This window comes from Sphaeramia orbicularis, chromosome 12, assembly GCF_902148855.1.
Source record: "Sphaeramia orbicularis chromosome 12, fSphaOr1.1, whole genome shotgun sequence".
Taxonomy (NCBI): Eukaryota; Metazoa; Chordata; class Actinopteri; order Kurtiformes; family Apogonidae; genus Sphaeramia; species Sphaeramia orbicularis.
Genome location: NC_043968.1, coordinates 34,126,893 through 34,147,639, shown reverse-complemented (window position 1 = coordinate 34,147,639; position 20,747 = coordinate 34,126,893). Strand labels below are relative to the sequence as shown.

Below are 20,747 nucleotides of genomic sequence, written 5' to 3'. Positions count from 1 at the left end.
AATGGTCAAGATATAGAGATAGTATTGACAGTAATTCTAATTCAATTAAACATCCCGTTCATATTCACGTGATCTGCAAATTGTTGTTAATCTGTGTGACAGGCAACTGTCCACCAGCAACCAGTTACTTTATGATCCACAAAAAAACCAAGATACCAATTAAGGAGACATTTAGAGTGAGGATATAAACCTAGCCCTGCTGATGCATTTTTACAATTTATATAACAAACTATATAACTATAACTAATCCTGCATATCAGTTGAAAAAAGGCTCTGCTATGAGATAATAAAGGTACTGCAGATTTGAGGGGAAAATGAGATTAAATTAAGAAAATAAGAACAGATAATGCAATATATTAGCATAATGTGCTGCACAATGAAGGATCTAGGCCCCATTAACTATAGAAAAAAAAAGAAAAACAGTGTCAAAAACCTCCAAAGACATCACGTTTTTAGGTAAAGTTTCAATTACACATAAATTGATTTTCTAAACAAATCAAGGCTGAAACAAAAATAAAGATTCATGAAATGAAGTTTAATCCTCATCTTAGAGAATAAGAGAGAAGTTTTTTTTTCTTTTCCCTTTCCACCATCATCATCTATCATCTATTTCTGCTGGATCTGTGTCAAAGCTTACCGCCTGAACGACTCACCTGAATCACAACTTGTTATTCCAGAAATAAAAGGCATTAAGTGATTAACATACATGGTGTAAGACATTCAATTCGGTTTCTCAGAATATATTCAATTAAAATGTCTGAAAGCAGATGGAGGGAATTAAAAGATGAGTGCAGATTAGAGGTAGATTTGTTAGTTGACTGTGTTAAAAGCCAAATGACAGATTTATGATTCAGTAAAAAGAGAAAGAGGAGTGACTTACCTCTGTGGAAAAGTGGACTTAAGAGCTGCTTGTCTGACTAACTGAAAGCCTGACAGAAAAACACAAAGACCGACTGACTTATTGTTCATCTCAACCTGTTTGTGCCAAAAACTGACCACCTCCCTCTGCTCGTTTCCTCCAGCCCTGTGCTCCCTTCTTTTCTTCTTGGACCTGTTCCTCTTGAGCTGCACCCCCCTCTATTTCACCATTACATAACAACCCCCCCATTCCATCAATCAAGCAAACACACACTGAGATTCCTGGGCCAAACAAAGTTAGGGCTGACGGAGGAAGTAATGGTATTAAGTCTGACAGAAGAAGGAACCTACAGTACAGATTCTATTTCGTAAGGATGGTTGGACTTGAGGAATGTTCCAGAAGAAGAAGAAGAAGAGGTACTGAAACAACGATGTATGTCCACAAAATGTCTAGTTTGTCCTACCTTTCAACCAGACAAAACACAAACTAGCATTAAGTCCTTTAATCAGACCAGGTTAGAGTTATTTAAGAGGTAAAACACACAAATACCACAACATCCTGTTCATAGAAGACAGAGGAATGATACAGAAGATTAATACAATACCCATGGGGAAGCCTCAAGTGAACAGCATCAGCCCCAGATGAAGAATGGAAGAGTAAACCAGCCTCTGTGACCCACTCAGAAGCTGAAGTGAAGTCATGCAAGGGTTTTTATCGTTTTAACTGAGATCACTGGACCAATAGTATTTCTTCAGCTTACAAATGTAATGATCCACTCAGTGTAATTACTGTTAATAATGACTGATTGCAAATATGGTAATAATGAGTATTTCTATGTTCTCAGAATTTAAACCTAATATTTCATGGTGGTAATAAAGAAGAGAAAAGCAAGAAAACACTGAGGAATCCCAGAAATTAACAGAGAAAATAATTAAGTTACTAAGCTAACTCTGGGCCAATGCTAGTGATATTCTGTTTGTTACCCCGCCCCCTGAAGGGGAGGCAAGGGGTATTGTTTTTTTTTTTTTTTACCTCCGCCAAGGAGGTAATGCTTTTGCTGGCGTTGGTTTATCTGTCTGTCTGTCTGTCTGTCTGTATGTCTGTCCGTGCGCAAAATAACTCAAAAAGTTATGGATGGATTTGGATGAAAATTTCAGAAAATGTTGATACTGGCACAAGGAACAAATGATTACATTTTGGTGGTGATCGGGGGGGGCAGTGATCTTCCTTGGCAGAGGTTTGTGCTCTCCAAGTGCTTTTCTGGAAAAGAAAGTGGATCAGTGGGCTCCCATGGCCCCCCCACCCCCAATCACCACCAAAATTTAATAATTTGTTCCTTGTGCCAGTATCAGCATTTCCTGAAATTTTCCTCCAAATCCGTCCATAACTTTTTGAGTTATCTTGCACACAGACAGACAGACATTGGGGGGGGGGTAATCACTGATCTGCCTTGGCGGAGGTCTGCGCTCTCTGAGTGCTTTTCTAGTTGTATTTTTTCCATTTATTTCCCCTTCTGTGCAGAAGAAACAAAAACATTAATTTATAGAAATAAAGTGAACTGTTGTAAAAACTTCCAATGAGTGCATCCCTAAACAAAATACAAATAAAGAGTAAGAGTCATTTGTTTGTACATTACTAATAACGAAATTTGATGAACTTTAGGGAAACAAATTAACACAAGTTAATATTTACAGAGTAGTCATTAGGGATAAACCTCTGAGCAGAGAACATTCCTTCAGAAGTCTAAAGGTCTGCATCACAGTCCTCATTTGAAAACTTGATGCTTTTGAACCCGTTACATCAAATTACGACTGTATCTCTGGGAGTCAGTACACATCATTTGATTCTGAACAAATCAATGGATGAGTAATCCTCTGGTGGACCCCGATCAACATGGTATGTTCAAATGTTTCAGAATTTGTTCCAAGGAACAAACAAACTGGAGGAAGTCTATTTTTTCTTAATGTTTACCTAATTAAGTAAAGTCTGTTGTACCTAATGTCTTGGCTGATTTTAGACTTTCCCATGATGCCAAGCAAGGGGACCAAGGGTTGGAAGGCAAGCATTACCCTACCATCACAGGTGGTACACAATTCACTTCACATAATGAAAATTAAGCAAGGTTTCTAAACTCATGACATCCATTTCCACAAGTTATAAGGCTTTTTCGAGACACAGGGAACTTGGTGTCTGAAAACTTTGACTCTGTGACATTGAGCTAAACAGAAGCTGAAACTCTGTCCTACTGTCCGTCAAAATAAATACATCAAGACTAAAGAAAAAATGGATGGATGGAAACTACTCAACTCCAGTGCAGTTGAAATTATTTCAGACATTTTATTGTGTCTGATATTAAAATGTTGAAGCTGCACCAGCCAAAATTAAAGTAAAAAAAAAAAAAAACACTGAAATTTAACAACGCACACCTTCCTTCTGCAGTTTGCTCTTCTCTGTCCAAATTAACCCTTTCATGCATAGTGGTCAGTGCAGTGGACAGCTATTATATAGTCATGAATTTTGTTGCTTTAGTTCCATATCAGCAAACACAGTGGATACTTATGCATCATCAAAACACTGCAATTCATACCATTACTGTAACTTTGCTCTTCTTGATAAATCTGATCTGCAGTAATATATTTGAGTATAAATTAATTTCTTGTTATTGATATTATGTTTTGCACACTATCTCCATAAAGTGAGTAATGACTAGTATTAGAGTATGTTAAAATGTGAGAAAACATCAGATTAGCAGCATTAAAAATGTTTTTATTTCATAGTTTTCACACAATATATCATTAAATACATGTTTCTTTGCTTCAAAAATTAAATGGTGTCTAGCTGAGTGGACAATTTTGCAACTCCAAGAAAAAAAGGTTCATAAGAAAATTTTCAATCACATTGTTTTTGTCATGTCTAAAGAGGAATAAAAACACTCAGGAAAAAAATTTGGATAAAGGTTCTCATAATTCATGCATGAAAGGGTTAAAAGACTAAATATAACTACAGGTGACCCGAAGAGGTCGCTTTTCCAATATTCTGTGATGAAGACCAGGGTACAGCAGGTCACATCTGATGGAATCTGATCAGACATTGGTGATTAACGCTCTGACGCTGGGCTGATTTTCTACAGCCTGAAAACACAGGCATAGATCAGGTAGATGCATGTCTTCTCAGACAAACCTGAATTACTGTATGTTGAAAGGAACTGCGAATTTTTTGCCCAGTGATGCTAAAAGACTATCACTCACTGCAGCATTAGAGGTCAAGGTCTTTGAGTTCATGTGGAAGGAGAGAAGGATCTGCTGTGTAAGACTGGACTGAGCAGGGGAATAAAAGGAAGCAGGTGACTGGGGAACCCTGGGGTTGTCACAAGGCTGTGTTTGTGTGAGCGTACAAGACAATAATCAATACAGACAACTGATTTCAGGTTGACTGTTTGACTAAATGTTTTGTCTAGACAAAACTGATGTGAAAGTCAGTCAAACCCTGTCTTCTCTCTCAGTCCGACACAGAGTTGAACCCAAAGGCTGAGGCTGTAACAGTCAGTATTATTGTATTACAGTTGCAGTACTTTATAGCACTACATGATGGCACCTCTCTTATTTATTATTAATAATAATAATAATAATAATAATAATAATAATAATAATAATAATAATAATAATAATAATAATAAGTTGATTTGTAATGCACTTTACATTTTTATCTAAAAAGCTCAAAGCGCTACAGGCAGGGTACAATAAATATGATTAAAAGGGAAGTCAGAGAATAAAAATAGAAAGTAAGTAAAACAGATAAAAACAGTTAAAAAAATTAAAGCTGCAAGCAGCATTGGGTGGGACCTCACACCGGGTATTCCGCCTCCCGTGTGTTCCGCCTCCCATAACCGTCAACACCTCAGCTCCACTCACACCTCTCCATCCCGACACCAGCTCCCACCCTTTTGTGTACGTCCTCCTTTCATCCCTACAGAACACCTGGGCCTTTCTGCTGAAACTACCATCACCTTTTAATGAGGCTTTTATTCTGAAAACCCTACTGGGTGTGTGTGTGTGTGTGTGAGACTCTGTGAGAAAGAATAATTTTTAATTCATGAACTAAAATTGTACAGTCGAGGTGTGTGAGTGGACCTCCCCTCTCAGCTCTGTCCCTAAAAGTAAATAAATAAGTATTATTATTATTATTATTATTATTATTATTATTTGCTACTGTACTTTGAGGTTATAGGTCACTGTACCTTTTTCCGGTTCAGTGTCATGGACATGGCACACATGCATGCACCTCTGTGCTCTACAACTAAAGTAACAAGCGGTACATATATTTTGGACTACTCTATATTCATGTATGATTTAGCCTTAGCGCTGTGGAGACCTGGTATTGTATGGTTCCTAAATGTGTAATAAATAAAGTATCAGTGGAAATCTAAAAGTCTTGGTTCTTCTCTCAGATATCCCAGAGCTCATGTTAATAGCTATAGCTAGCGCACTCCGGCTGACTACCACTTCACGTTACAAGGCGTCAGAGACAATCTGACCAACACTAAACTGAGCAGTTAGAGGAACCTTTTGTGCTGGTGGGTGGATGAAATCAATGGGCTGGAGAAGACATGGGACTATGGGAGACTGAGGTCCAGACATATGGATTAAAACACACTGCATGAATTTATTCAGTGGTCTAAATCAAATTGAAAGACACATGGACAGAGGGATGAGCAGACAGAGAGAGAACAGCTCTTTTTTCCTCTAGTGGTGATGAAAGGAAACGATCTCAATCTAAATCCTTCCAAATTTTAAGGTTCCTCTCTAGTACTAATGGTGCTGAAAAGATTTTTTATCAATGTTAAATCCATTACTGAACTGAACATTGAATCTGATTATACATTAAAACTAGGGCTGCGCTATTTGGTGTTTCTGGAGTTGTATAAGGTATATGAACATACAAACCTAAACTATAAAGAAAAAACACTTAAAAACAAGTAGCAACTTTCACATTTAAGTTTGATAAGTGTAACAGTGGTGAATTTTATATTTTTCAAGATAAACTGTTACTCATTGGGGCTTTACAGTCCTTAAATTAGAGTTGCACAACATAGCCAAAAAAATTTAATCTCAGTTATTTTCACAATTTGTAGGTGTTTCTTTCTATATACGTGAGCTAAAATTACATTATTTATTTTAGTGTTTTACTTAAAATCCATATACAATATATATAGAATATCAACACCTAACAACAATAGACAAGCAGCACAGATCAGGATTCCAATGTGGATTATTGAAAAAAAAAAAAAAAAAAAAAAAGATAATAATAATAAAGTAAAGCACAACAGGTGACAACTGAATTGTCAATGAATGTTTGTTGTGCAGTAAAGGAGGTATTAATCACAGCATTTATCGCATTAATTACAGTGCGACTTCACCACTGTTCTGAATCTAACTCCAACAACTGTATGATTCTGAACATTTCTACAAAGTTAGAAACTGGCTGAGATGAGGATGGTCAGTGTCTGAATGTGCAGGTGTGGATGAGAAGCAGGAGTAGTTCAGGGACAATCTGGACAACACAGAATCAGAGGAGCCTGTGAATGGGCTCATTGGATTTTATGTTAAATACAGGTCCACCTCAAAGTGTTATTATTATATACTTTTACCCCGCCCCCCGAAAGGGAGGCAAGGGGTATTGTTTTTGGTTCAGTTTGTTTGTTTGTTTGTTAACACTCTAGCAGCAAAACTATTGGTTGAATTCATACCAAATCGGGTTTATAGATTGCCAATAACCCAGAATAGAAGTCATTACAATTCGGGAAAAGTAGGCTAAAGTTTCAATTTTTTAGGAATTTTTAAAATCTTTTTTCTTCTCCCATTTACTTATAATAGGTGAAAATTCAAATGTCTATAAAACATCAACTTTGTTTCAATTTACTTCAAACTTGGCACATATATAGAGGTAATTGATATGCTGACATCAGCACACGTACAGACATGATGACATCTGCTGGACTGATGCCAAAAAAAGCTACAATATGTATGAGGGGCGGGGTTTGTAGTGCCTGGCACCACTTGTTATACTTTTGATGCTTTTTCTTGCTGTCATCTATTATTTTGCTGCAAGAAAATGAATGCCCTGAAGTATTCCTAAAGTTCCTAGAGAACTAAAAGTGTACCTTTACAGCCTGTGTGTTTGTGTCACTGTGGTGTTTTAATATAGTATTTCAGAATCAAACCAACAGACAAACTAATGCAGTGGCAAAACCTTCCTGTTTGTGTGAGTCTGGGGTTTTTTTGCTATTTTTTTTTTTTTTTTTTTTTAAATCTGAGTTTCATGATGTAAAACAATACTATAAGTACAACTACATCAGCATAGAAGTGGGATGGCTCAAAAAGATTTTCCAACAGTATGTGATAAGTTGAGCTGTTTTCATCTATAAAATCCAGATTTTTACATACATGGTGTCATTTTTTTATGTGCACTATCACCACCATAGATGCGTTTCAGTAAAATGTAATCATTTGATTTCGTTTACATCTTAAAAAAACATGTTTTAGTGTTTAGTATTGCTTTAATTTGATTTCAGCAAAGTGTCATTTGTATCAGCATTTCTCTAAAGTAACCAAACTTGGACTAAGCTCAAGCTCTAATTGAAGGCTCTTGTTTTATCTGTAGGGAAGCAGCTCCTACTCGTAACTATTAAAAGGACTGTTCTCTGGCAAATGCAAATATTTAAGTTTAACGGCAGTCTCATGTAACTTTGCTTTTTATTACATCTAATAAAATGTTTACTTCCAAAATCAGACATGTGCAGAACAGGATGTAGAGAAAAAGGGGAGTAAATGGAGGGAGTAGAGACAGAGATTTCTAGTAAATTCCTCTAGTCCATTAACCATCACTGTCGGCCTCAACAAAGCTGCTGTGGGCCTCATGAGAGATGGAAGAGACAGCTCTCATCTGTGTCTGTGTTTGCGTTGTTGTCGAGGTGACGACCTGAGCAGCACTCAACTTAAAACGGCCTGATTGCATCTGTTGTCCTCTCCATCTGCGTCTCTATTTTATTCTGTTATCACCACATTTGCAGCCAACCGCAGTCTACAACACATCAGACTTTAAAAGTACCACAAGACAGAAAACAGAATCAAGTTATTTTCAATTAAGCGGGTTGATTCAATTCATGACTGTTCACAAAGAAATACTGCAGATTTATTTATTTGATGCCTTTTCTGAGAGCAAACAAGGACATGGAAGAAAACTTAGATGATAAAACAAAACAAACAGAAACCATCAAAAGTACTGATTTACTGTCCTTTTCTTTAATGAAGCATGCATAAACGAGACATCCACTATTTTTATTTAAAACTGCTTATGCTGACCACATTCATCAACAATAATTTGTAAAGTATTTCTAAACCTGAACCACACTGATACAGCGTTAAGTGTAGCCTTCCTTTCTCCACACAAGCACATATGCATCTGACAGGAAAATATTTCCAACTCAAGCACCGTGACTTGCTCAGTACTGCCGTCTAGTGGTGCAGAAACAAATGCAGCTCAACACGACTACCTCCACCTACAGTTTCCTGTTGTTTCTGTTGTTGTTTCAGGCAGAGAGAGAGAAAGAGTAAAAGAGAGAGATGTGGGAACAGACAGAGAAAGAAAAGGAGAGAGACTAATCAGCAGAAAAACACAGTCATATGACTGGATCTCCTGCAGCTCATGCCAAACTTATTAATACAGTCAGTAAACAAGTATGGGGGGAGTGGCAGAGGCGGCCGAGGGAAGGCAAAGAGAGATTAGAGGCCAAAAAAATGACCTATGTCACAGCAGGGAATGCAGACTTACACTTGTAACCCGTTTGTAGATCTGCGCAGCATTTTGGCATTCAGAGTAGGGGTACTCAGACGTAGCCATCTCCAGCATACACATCCCAAAGGCGTAGACGTCTACAGATTCATCATATTTCTCCTCATACATCTCCGGGGCCATGAACTCTGGGGTCCCTGATGAAAATTAAATAAAAGACATTTTATATTGTGTCGCTAAATAAAAATCTCTCTAATTTTTTTAATCACACAACTCCAACTTTCAGAAGTTGACCTGATAAAGACAGGCTGAGGCTGCTTTTGTAATAAATCATGATTAAAATCCCCTCCTGACATTAATCACATCTTTGCTGTTTCAAATCATGTCATTGCTCTAATGTTTTTTACGGCATTACCAGTCATAAACCATCCCCAATCTCATTTTTTTGGAGTGTGTTACAGACCTGAATGCCACAAATCTGTGGATCTGAAATTTAAAAAAAAAAAAAAAAAAAACAGCTCTCTGGTTTATGCACAATTTACATACTGTTGTAGATCACGTATGGCAATGAAATACAGATGAAATGTGTTCATCCTAAGCCTTATACAAACACCAACTTAAAAACTCACTACTGCTATCATCTAGGAGCCAAAAAAAGTTTGTAGTGTATGTTTATGCACAATTGTGTATCAGCATGTGTGTGTGGAAAATACTTGAGGTCTGCCTAATTACTACAAAGCTGCAGCTTGATTTTTCTAAGGATTTCATTCCTGCCTTAACTTCATGAGAGTGTGTACAAACTTATACTGTGTGCAGAGGAATGTATGTGAATACCAGAATACCTGTGGTCAGCTGTCTAACAGGAGTACTGAAAAGCAGCCAGGTTATTATGGAGAACACGCAGCAGGAGCTCCGGACCCACAAGTGTGTGGATTATATACAAACTGTGTGCGTGGTGTATGCTTGTGTATATGCAGACATCAAATCTCCAGACAGCTTAATCCTAGCTTACTAGCAGAGTGGCTGGTGTATGTTTCACTTTTCAAATACCTGTGGTTTGCCTTTACAACCAGACACTTTAGAAGCAGTAAAATTAATCTACAGTGGGTGTGTGCAGTGTGCAAAGAATGTATCTGTATGTGCAACCGACGTGCAAGTAAATCATATCTGCTATTCCACCTTACACATACATCTTCGTAATTGGCCTTGAGGTTGGCTTCAACCAGGTGTGTGTGTGCAATAAAAAGTCTGTGTCTTCAGTGTGCAGACATATTATCCTACCGATGACACTCTTGGCAAAGGACGCCCTCTTAAGCGTTGCTAAACCCAAATCTCCGATCTTCACTGAACCTGTGGGCCCCGTGATAAATATATTGTCACATTTCAGGTCTCTGTGAATGATGGGTGGAGCTCTGGTGTGTAGGAAGTGGAGGCCTTTGAGGATTTGTCTGCACCACGAACGGAGAACCTTGATTTTCATCACCTTGAAACGCTTCAGGTACCTGCAGGACAAAGAAAAGTAGACATAAAAGAGCACGTCAGTCGACACAGCTAGATAAACTGTACCAAACTAAAACAAGAGCTGCAGTTTCAACTGCCTTATATCCTGTTCTAGTTGCCTTTTACAGAGCATAACTGCAAACATGTTTGCTTTTGCACAGGGCCACTAGGATCAAGTAAAAAAACTATTTGCGTGAACTATATATACAAAAAATAAAACATTGACTTCTAAAGCATCACACAGTAGTAGCACCATTTAGTTGAGCATCAGTATCCAAATGACACTAAAAAACATAAAAATGGGGTGAATTCATTACAGGAAAGAGACAGGGAGAGTCAGGGGAAAGCAAGATAAGATTGTGAGGCGTCTGAAACACAGATAAAGCTTCAAGTAAAGAATGAAGCTCAGACAAAGTGGATTAGTCAGACAAGCAGCTTAAAGAGATATATCATACTGTACGGAGTGCCTTCACAGACATGAACACACTCATCACACTTAAAATAAGATATAATCACCTAATGAGTAACTTTTCAGCCAGATATAAGAACATATTTTTAGACAATAGATCTTAAAAATCTTATTTCGAGAAATCTTACCAAGATCATTTTCACTTGTTCCATAGGCAGATTTTTTTTGCATGAATTAAGCAAAAAAAAATCTTGAATTAAGCAAGAAAAAACATCTGCCAATGAAACAAGTGAAAATTATCTTGGTAAGATTTCTCGAAATAAGATTTTTAAGATCTATTGTCTACAAATAAGTTCTTGTATCTCACTGAAAAGTTACTCTTTAGGTCAGGGGTGTCAAACACATTTCAGTTCAGGGGCCATATTCAGCTAAATTTGATCTGAAGTGGGCCAAACCAGTAAAATAATAACATAAATAAATAATGTCAACTCCAAACTTCTCTCTGTATTTTACAGTGAAAAAAGTAAACTTAAACAATGACAATGTTTACATCTACAAACTGTCCTTTCAAACAATATGAATAACTTGAACAAACTGAGAGAATAAGTATAATTTTAACAATATTATGTTTCAGTTTATCATTTCCACATGTTCATTATAACTTACAAATCACAGTGGATCTACAAATACACACAACATTCAGTATCAGGCAGAATATTGTTAAGATTGCACTGACTTTTCTTAAGACATTTCAAGTTCTATACATTTGTTCAGATTATTCACATTTTTTGTGAAATTATACTTTGTTTTAGTGTAAATACATGAAAATATTTACATTTACAAAGAGAAAAATTTGGAGTTGGGAGTATTTATAGATTATTATGATAGTATTTGACTGGTCTGACCCACTTGAGATTGAATTGGTCTGCATGTGGGACCTGAACTAAAATGATTGCTAATATCTTAATATCTAATTTTGCATTTCACAAATTCATCCCAAGGGCCAGACTGGACCCTTTGATGGGCCGGATTTGGCCCCTGGGCCGCATGTTTGACACCTGTGCTTTAGGTGATTGTTTTATTTTAAGTGTGACGAGACATTTTGACTAGAAATGAGAAAAATACACTTGGTAAGATTTAGATTTTTACTTAAACAGGCACCAACACACAAAAGGGCATCAATCTAACATCGACTTTACCTCATAAGGCAAGACTTTCTTATGATGCCAACTGGTCTTATGCTAAGCATTAGTGTATTACATTATACTGAACAGTGTAGTCATGCCCAGGTCACTCACCATTTGTGAACGACCATGATTGAAAGCAACAAAGTACTGTTTAATGTGTAATTGTTTTATCTGAATGTCAAAATTGTTCAGAACAGAGGTGGATTGTATTATTGCTGTCTAGAGTTATGACGCCCACACACCTCTCACAGATCCACACCTGTGGGTCATGTAAAGTCTCCAGTCCACCTGTTGGATGTTTTTGGTATGTGAGAGGAAACTGACAGGAAATCCACAGGAAGATTTAGTGCAAAGGAGGATTTCTGCCTCCAACATTCAGCTCAGTCCCAGTCAAACAGCTTTAACACAGCTATGTTATTCATTACAAGGCTGAATTAGACGTCATTATTTGGTAAAAAGCTGCTGTCACATCTTTTATAGAAGAGCCTCCAGTTGACTGTCACTCTTCATTAGGGCTTTTACATGTTTAAAGTTCAAGCAAAGTGTTTCCCATCTCCTCTGAAGAACTGAAGGCTGTCAGTGTGTGCCCTTTTCCCCTCAAGTCTTGAAATTCAGAGAGAGCCAAGTGAAGAATCAACTCAGTGATGTCGACAGGGAAAACATCATCTTTTCAGCATTCATCCGTGTTGTAGGACTCACAGCAGATCAACTATTCCCTTTTGGATTTGTTTAATTCTGCTGGTACATATTTTATTGCATTACACTGATGGGAAGAATCAGATTTGAGCTGGTGGTTTTTTGATTTTTTAACTATTTTGTTAATTCAATGTCTGGGCTTTAATCTTAGTAAATCTGGCTATAGCCTAAATGCCTCAGTGACCCTTCAAAGTTAGAAAAAGCCTTCAGGTGTCCTTTTCGTCCTATCCAAGGCCAGAGCTGCATGGGGAGCAGCTCCACTTACACAAAGATCCTGAGTGTCTACAGCCTCTCCAACAATGACAAGGAGCCATTTACTCAGCATCACAAACCAGTCTGCTCACACCAAAGTCAGACCACTGACGAGAGCACCTATGGTAAAAGTACAGGAAATACTACTGTGTCCATTACACTGTGGTGTTTTCATTTAACAAGAATATTAATAAACATTGCAGATATTATAGTTTGTCAAACATCCTATTAGACCAGGGATGTGTTTGCCTTCGAACTGAAGTCAGAGAAAACAGACGTAGCAAAAAAAAAAACTTTGGAGGATTTTTAAGGTGCATGCTGTATCTCAAAATGTAAATTTGTATAAAAATAATATAACCCTCATCCTCGTCTCCATCCCTATTCTAGCACACACTGTCTCTGGCTTTTTTTTTTTTTTTTTTTGAGCTAACGTGTACTCTCGTCTCTATATGTTTGCCATTGTTCATTTACCTACCCAGCCTCCTCTCCCTCGCCTGTCTCCTCTGCTTTCTTTCTCTCCCTTTCTGAAGTCAGAACAGTGCTGACAGATGAGTTAAACCCCGTGGCATGCAGCACTGGAGTGACACAGCACAAAGCATCTCCTCTACACAATCACTCAACTAGGCTCCATTTCCCAGAAAGCTCCCCAAATACACAGATGTACACTACTCCCCAAAATACGCCCATACACCACAGAAACAGCACAGTATTCATAGTATTCATACACATGGAAACAGATCCAACAGTGAAACACACAGATAAGGGGCCTCTAATGCCTGAGGCCATGCTTCATGCTGGTCAGTATTTCCACCCTCACTATCTCCCTCTTTCCCTATCAGTCCTCCTCTCATCATCTCTCATGGATTTTCCACCAGAGTCTCCTGTCTCATAATTCATCCGAATGACGACCAATCCCTCTGCAGCCTTGGTCCTGGTCATATATGTGCATGCATGCACACGTATACTTTGGAACAGCGTGCAGGCATTCTAGTAGGTTTTAATTTGAACATCATTTATGTATGCTCCCTGTACAGAACAGTCTACACACAATACAGGAGGACATATCAGTGTCACATAACCCAGTTCTCTCACCTGCCTGTGACAAAAAGCTTCATCATAATCATACAGATTATGTACATTTGTAGACAGTATTCTACATATGGGTATATGTTTTCTTAGTGCTGCTTGCTCAGTCTGCCAACTATGTGGTCCAAGGTTTTATTTCCATTTATACATGACTCATAAAATCCTTATACAACAGTCCTATTCTCTTCTTTCCTCTTTCTATGCTTGTACTTTAAACCTGTTGTATGACACGTTTTTGTAATGAACCCAAAGACATAATAAATTACTAACTTCTGCTACACAACATGGATATCTTATATTTGCCTTATATTACTTTTACTCATAATACTGATGTTAGTCAACAAACACACACAGACACAATCTTCTATTACAGTTTGAATTGTTTTGTTTGTGTGTTTAATAGAAAAAATGTAGCCTCTGCATTGACTCATGGATTTAAAGGCTATATATTTCAGTCTTCCAGTGGAGGGCGCTACTGTCCTTGGTAGTACTGTGTTGATGGACTAAACCTCTGACTGTGTCCACAGGTGGTTCACTGGTGTTTTCTGCCTACATACACTGCACTGTCCATCTTGTCATGTATCCATCACTTGATGTGACTGTGTTTTTGTGTTTCCTGATGTGTGTGTGACTGTCACCGTCTGCTGACCTGACTGAATTTCCTGTCTCACCCTCTGTGTATGTCAGACTAAAACTGAGTACAGATAACTTAACTCTGAATTGTTCTGCCACCCCCCCAACCCCCCATTTGGTTTTTCCCTCTGTCTGTCTCTGTCAGGAATGAGAGGAATCTGCAGCAGAAGCAGCAGCTGGCAGGTGGGCTAATGTCCCACGATGCACTGCATGGGGCGCGGGTTGTGCTGCTCTCCCCACATTTAGGCTTTTATTGTGTCAGTAGCTCAACAATCACATTCACAGACACATCGAGTCTATGAGGCAGAAAGATTGGCACGCGTTCATGGCATGGACAATGACAGCCACAGACGCATCAATTCTCCACAGTGACGTTTTTTCGAGGAGCGGACAGACACACAGTCGCCCCTGGTATTGACATGCAAACACACAAAACACTCATGTACAGTTTGTGACACATACTTGTGGCCACTAGATATTCCCACATCATTTTGTGGATTTAAATCAAGTGCTGAATTGTAATATAGCTTCATCAGAACATTTTATAAGGGGGCTGATGGTGTCTAACTTTAAGGTCACGTATATACTGTATGTCGTTTAGTCGTATATATAGTCCAGTAAGTCATATAAATACTGTACATATCTAGCATTTAATGGGTCAGACATATCAGCTGTATACCAGCAGTGGAGACATGCTGGGATGTAAAATGCTCATGACACTGAGGCAGGCAATGTGAACCAAGGTTATCGTTAACGAAAACTAACGAAATGACGAAAACTAGAATTGGAAAAACATTTTCCTTAACTGAAATAAATAAAAACTAAAATTAAAAGAAAAAACAATAACTAACTGAAACTGTAATGTGTGCTTACAAAACTAACTAAAATGCATAAAAATTATGGATAAAATTTCCTTTGTTTTCATCTTTGTCAATGTCAGATTGATACGAAATTGATTTATTTCACTCGAGCAATTTTACTGGCAGCACCATACGGCACTTTACAGTCCGTCACTTCTCGTCACTTGTCGTTTAGACTTTAGAGTCAGCTTCTCGTCCCCACTCTACCTGGAAACATGGAGACTAAAGTTGCGAGAAAGCAGCAGAGTCCTGTAAGGGATGTCTTTGAATACAACGGCGAGGAAGATAAAAGATATGAAAAGACTAAAACTAACGCTAAAACTGAACTAAAACTAAGCATATAGAAAAAAAAAAACAACAAAACTAATAAAAATGAGCAAACCTGCTCTAAAAATGAACTAAAACTAACTGAATTAGAGAAAAAAGTTAAAACTGAATAAAACTAAACTATGATGAAAAATCCAAAACTATTATAACCTTGATGTGAACAACAGAAAATATACGTAGAAGAAAAAAGCAGGAGGTGAGTCATCATCTGTAATAGCCGTTATCTTCAAAGCCTCAGGAAAAATCAGTGATTTAGTGTGGTTTTGTGTTACAGTTGTTTCTGTATATGCTTCTGCACATGTTTCGTGTGATAAAACAAGATTGTAAGAACACCATCGATGTCTACAGTGAGTGCTCCACACCCTGCGCTCATGCCCGTGGGAGTTTATTCACTGTCTGGTATACTGAGTAACATGACAATTAAATACACAAACAAGCAGCAACACAGAGCTTTCTGGGAAAATTTTATGTTATTTCTCTACTCACGTTTTGAGTGTGCCAGATGTCATGAGTTCTGTGACCAGAACAATACATTTCTTTCCTTTACAGGGTCCCTCCCAGGAGTCATAGAAGCGGACAATGTTAGGATGCTGGAGACCCTTCAGCATCCCGGCCTCCTCTTTGAAGCGCTGCCGCTCTGACTTGGACAGCTTACGATCCTAAACACAATACATGACAGGAAAATTAGTCATACATACATAAAAAAGAAACAACCTTAATCTGAGGTCTAAATGGAAAGACAGAGACTCAGTGAGGAAAGATATATTTAGCCAAACTAAAAATGTTGCATTTATGGTTCAAGACTGCGATAAGTGTGTGATTACGAACAGGAAAGGAACTAGGTGTTCAGGAAAAAGAAGAAGAGAAATAATGAAGGCTTATGAAATATGGGTTTATCTGACATCCAAATGAAACACAAACTCTGCTGAATTTTTGTTATTTCCAGATGTAATATCTGCAGAAGGTAGATAAATAGAAACATAATGTGCTGTGCACTTTTAATTCCCCTCGGCCAAATATAGTGTAAGATTCTGTTGAAAGTTACTGCCCTATAATTTAGATTAGATTGTCTTTGTGTAAAACTTATTACAGATATTTGAAAATACACAGATATAATAACTGCACAAGGTCATTTGACCTTGAAAAATTAGGTCAAGGTCACCAATTTTCAATATTCTTCTGCTCCATGCCAAGATGCATCCACAGTTTAAATTTGGTGCAGATATGTCAATGTGTTCTTCAGATAATGCGATTACGTCGTTGAATGGACAGACAGACAAAATGATTACAATACCCTTCAGCCGAGGGGTAAAAACTAACTGTAAACTGACTGATTATAAGATCTACCATTTGTGATCCAGCTGTGGTTCTACAAGCTGTTACTTTTCATCCATCAGTGCTTTCTTAACATGTTATCACAGCTCAAATCCAGCCTCCGTCCATGCGAGCCCCTGACCAGCTAACAAGCAGCCACAAGGACACGACCCTTCAGCGCCTTCTCAACAGCAGATGCCATCAATCATTCAGTGTCAAAATCTGAGCTACTGGCTCTTTTTTCACATTTGTTGTAGGCATTTGATCATAAACGATGAACCTCTCAAAAAACTTTAAGTGATGCCTTAAGAGAAGCCATCGCAACACTGAGATCACAACAAGCTAAGAAAAGACACTTCTGGTCTACATTCTTCCATCGAGTGGAAGACTAACCTTTTACAAAAGTCCTACACACAGTTTAATGGGCATTCCACTTCCACCACTCACACCTCAATAAACACAGATGCAAAGGGCAGTGTGGGTGGATCAGACCTTGTAAATAAGTGTGAGCTCCTCTGTGCTCATGTGTGCGCTTGTATGTGAAAAATGTTTACATAAAAATTTCTGACATTCATCTTCGTATGCCACCAATGTGAAGGTTCACAAAAGCAGAAAGTCCTTTACAATTAGGGACGCAAATTATCGATTAATTCATTAATCATTAGTTGATTGACCTTATTGATCGATTAACGATTAACTGATAAGTGGCAATTTTCCTGAGAACCTGAATTTCTCCTTCGATAGGGTCTATAAGAATAAAAGCTAAATATTGTTTATATACTTCATGAAAAAAACATGTCATATTCTTTAATGACTGATTTATTGTACCATTGGATACAGTAAAGACAATGACATTTATGGAGTAGAACTGAATAAATTCTGCAGAGAAATTCAATAAAATAAATGGATCTGAAGAGGAGCATTTCTGACTTTGCATCACTAGCTGATACATAGAGGGACATTTCAGCAGAGATGCTGCTCCACCATGTCCCTAAAGCGATTCTAACTCATCAGCACAATGACCCAGTTCAATAACCGGCTATCTCAGCTGTGGCGTTTGCGCACGGAAAAACCAGCAGCCTTCAGACAGGCGTAGACAGGTGGACAGGGTGACGCCGACATTATCCAACTTTAGCGATGAAGCCTAGTTTGGGCAGTGGCGCCCCCTACTGTCGACACCACAAATCCCGCCATGGAAAAGGTCAATTAACCAACAATTAATAATTTAATCGAACAAATTCTTATCGACAATTAACTGATAGTTAATTAATTGTTTACATCCCTATTTACAATGTATTATTATTTTGATTTACACATTTTCATTAATGTAATACACAAAGGAAGATATTACAAAGTATTGTCGGGAATTTATGCTGCAGGATCTTGGTGCTGTTCATCCATGCTAGTGTAATTGTGTGTTTGCCGTTATTTGCTTTTGTCTGTGTGTTTACACATTGATATTTCCAGTGTCTTCATCAGCTCTGTGTTTAACCATAGCTGACACATTCAGCACATCACTGCCCCAAAAATAAACAGAATCTGAGCTGCCTGACGACGGTATAAGGTGACGACTCAACTCCAAACATTTTAGCCCAAATACTGCTGCGACTTCCCCCCTGACTCTAAATTATTAAGTTGGTTTGGCCAAAGATAAACTCTGCACAGCATAACCTGCACTTACAACTAGGTTGCACCAGAAGGGAGGGAAAAAATAAATAATAATATGAACGAGATGTACGAATTAACCTGAAACAAACAGAAATGTGGGCTATGAAATGGCACATATCTACGATGTTTCATAATGTCTGTGACCCTTTTAGAGGATGAAATTACAGGCAAGTAAATAAACAGACAGAGACAAATACAGACGCAGCAGCAGGACTCACAATGGATGACTGTCAGAAACCTGTGTGTGTGTGTGTTTGCTTTTGTATAGACGGTAGAATAACAGGAACACAAAGGCAGCCTGATGTAAGAAACAACAATAAATATGACACATTTACAGAAATATTACTTGATTTGTATGACTGAAATTTATTCAGATTTCAATTGCTTTTAAAAAATAAAGAGATTTTCAATTTTTCAAGGGCATCACTCTCAGCTACATTATCAGGATCATCACCGTGGAAACCATATTAATAAGAGGTTCCATGAGGTCTACTCGATGCTGTATCACCTGTCTTGTTGTTTAATTAAAACACTCGACATTATTCCAATGTTATTTGATTTTTATCAGTCTCTTTTTTGAAGTGACGGTGCTAAACAACACCAGGGATACAATGGCACCGTTCAGTAACATTGCATGAGATTTTCAGGCAGAATCTTCACTTTGACAAACAACATCGACTCCATGAAGCGACCAGTTAACAATCCAGCCCTGAAGATCCTGCCAGGTCATGGAAGTCCTTTGAAATGTTCTTAAACTCTTAGAAAGTCTTGTGAGCTGCTTCAAAGATTAGGACAATCTCTGAGACGATGATCTCATATTGTCATAACCAGCGCCTCATCTATATCATATGACTTACAGAGAAAGAGAGAGAATCTAAAAGCTTCAGTGTGTCTCTGAGTGCATTAATGTGCAGAGCATCTGTGTGTATGTGCGTCTAGAGCAGCTTATCCCTTCATCCTGCAGTAACCATTTCACTAATGACGGCCCATTAACAACTGACACAGAAGCACATATGTGTGTGCTTACCAAGCAATACTCTCCATCTCCTTATATCGTGGTCACATGACCATGAGGTCACATGACAATGGCTGATGGTCACCTGACTGACTGGAAGCAAACATCCCATTTCCCATCAGCACTTAGGAAAGACCCTGACCACCCATATTGCTGTCTGACACCTCCCTTAGGGCACTTGCATCTCCCATACCATCCCTGTATTTTTCTGTGTGTGTTCACAAACCTCAGCAGAGAAAGCAGACTGAAAGTCTAACAGGGGCTCCCTTATCCATTATTAATGTTCCGTGTTCATTCTACTGTATGAAATGGTTGCACATCCCTAACACACACAGAGCAGGCTTTGTGATGTAAAATAAATATAATAAAAGCCTTGTAATAAAAGCCTAGTTATCATTATTTTAATACGGACAATTCATAGAACAGTTTGATCTACAGCCCATTAGTCTTCTTGTTCTGAGAAGACGTTTTCTTTCTCTCTATCCCTCTTTTTGCTCCAAGCTTCAAAACATCATGAGACTTGAATTTGCCAGGCAAAAAATATCCCTTACCCTCTTTCTTCTGCACAGTCAAACACAAATACACACCTAAACAAGGCAGGCCTTCTCACTTAGTTCTGAAGACCTTATTTGAGACATACTTGCATCATCTCCTCGCCCTCAGAGCCACCGTCTCTCATTCACCTAATGGCTTGAAAAAAGCCACTTACGCATATCTGTATAACTGACGCTTCTAATTCTGTTCATGTGTGTCTCTTTACGGAAACAGGGCACAATTAAACTAGCACACATACACCCACATGCAACTAGACATCCAGACAGGCGGGTAGAAACATAAATGACCGTGTTAAAGCATTATGCAGCTTCCTGCAGAGAGGCTGAAAGCTGAAACTCTCTGATCATCCTGTAGTCTGGGCATCCCACTGCGCTCTAACACTCTGTGATCGTCTGCTCTGGTCTGATGCACCCCAGTGAGTGAGCCACGCTCACAACACCAGATGGATGGAGGTCACAACAGAAGACAACAAAACGACTGCCAGAAAATCAGACAATAAACACCCTGACATGATGAACTGGGGCTTGACTGTGTCAACTAGGAATTACAGGACTATTAGGTATAATCTTCTACAAAGTCAGGGTGGGTCTAACTC

General features: G+C 38.3%; 1 protein-coding gene across 3 annotated transcripts in view; it reads right to left on the bottom strand.

The window, feature by feature from the left end:
- Positions 1-20,747, bottom strand: part of wnk1b (WNK lysine deficient protein kinase 1b) — a 122,390-nt gene that overhangs the window by 50,267 nt on the left and 51,376 nt on the right. For all 3 annotated transcript variants that reach the window (XM_030150377.1, XM_030150378.1, XM_030150379.1), the window contains exons 3-5: positions 16,087-16,259; positions 9,932-10,152; positions 8,690-8,847 (exon numbers count right to left, since the gene is read on the bottom strand). In XM_030150377.1, the coding sequence (XP_030006237.1) occupies positions 8,690-8,847; positions 9,932-10,152; positions 16,087-16,259 (552 nt within the window). The remainder of the gene's footprint in view (positions 1-8,689; positions 8,848-9,931; positions 10,153-16,086; positions 16,260-20,747) is intronic.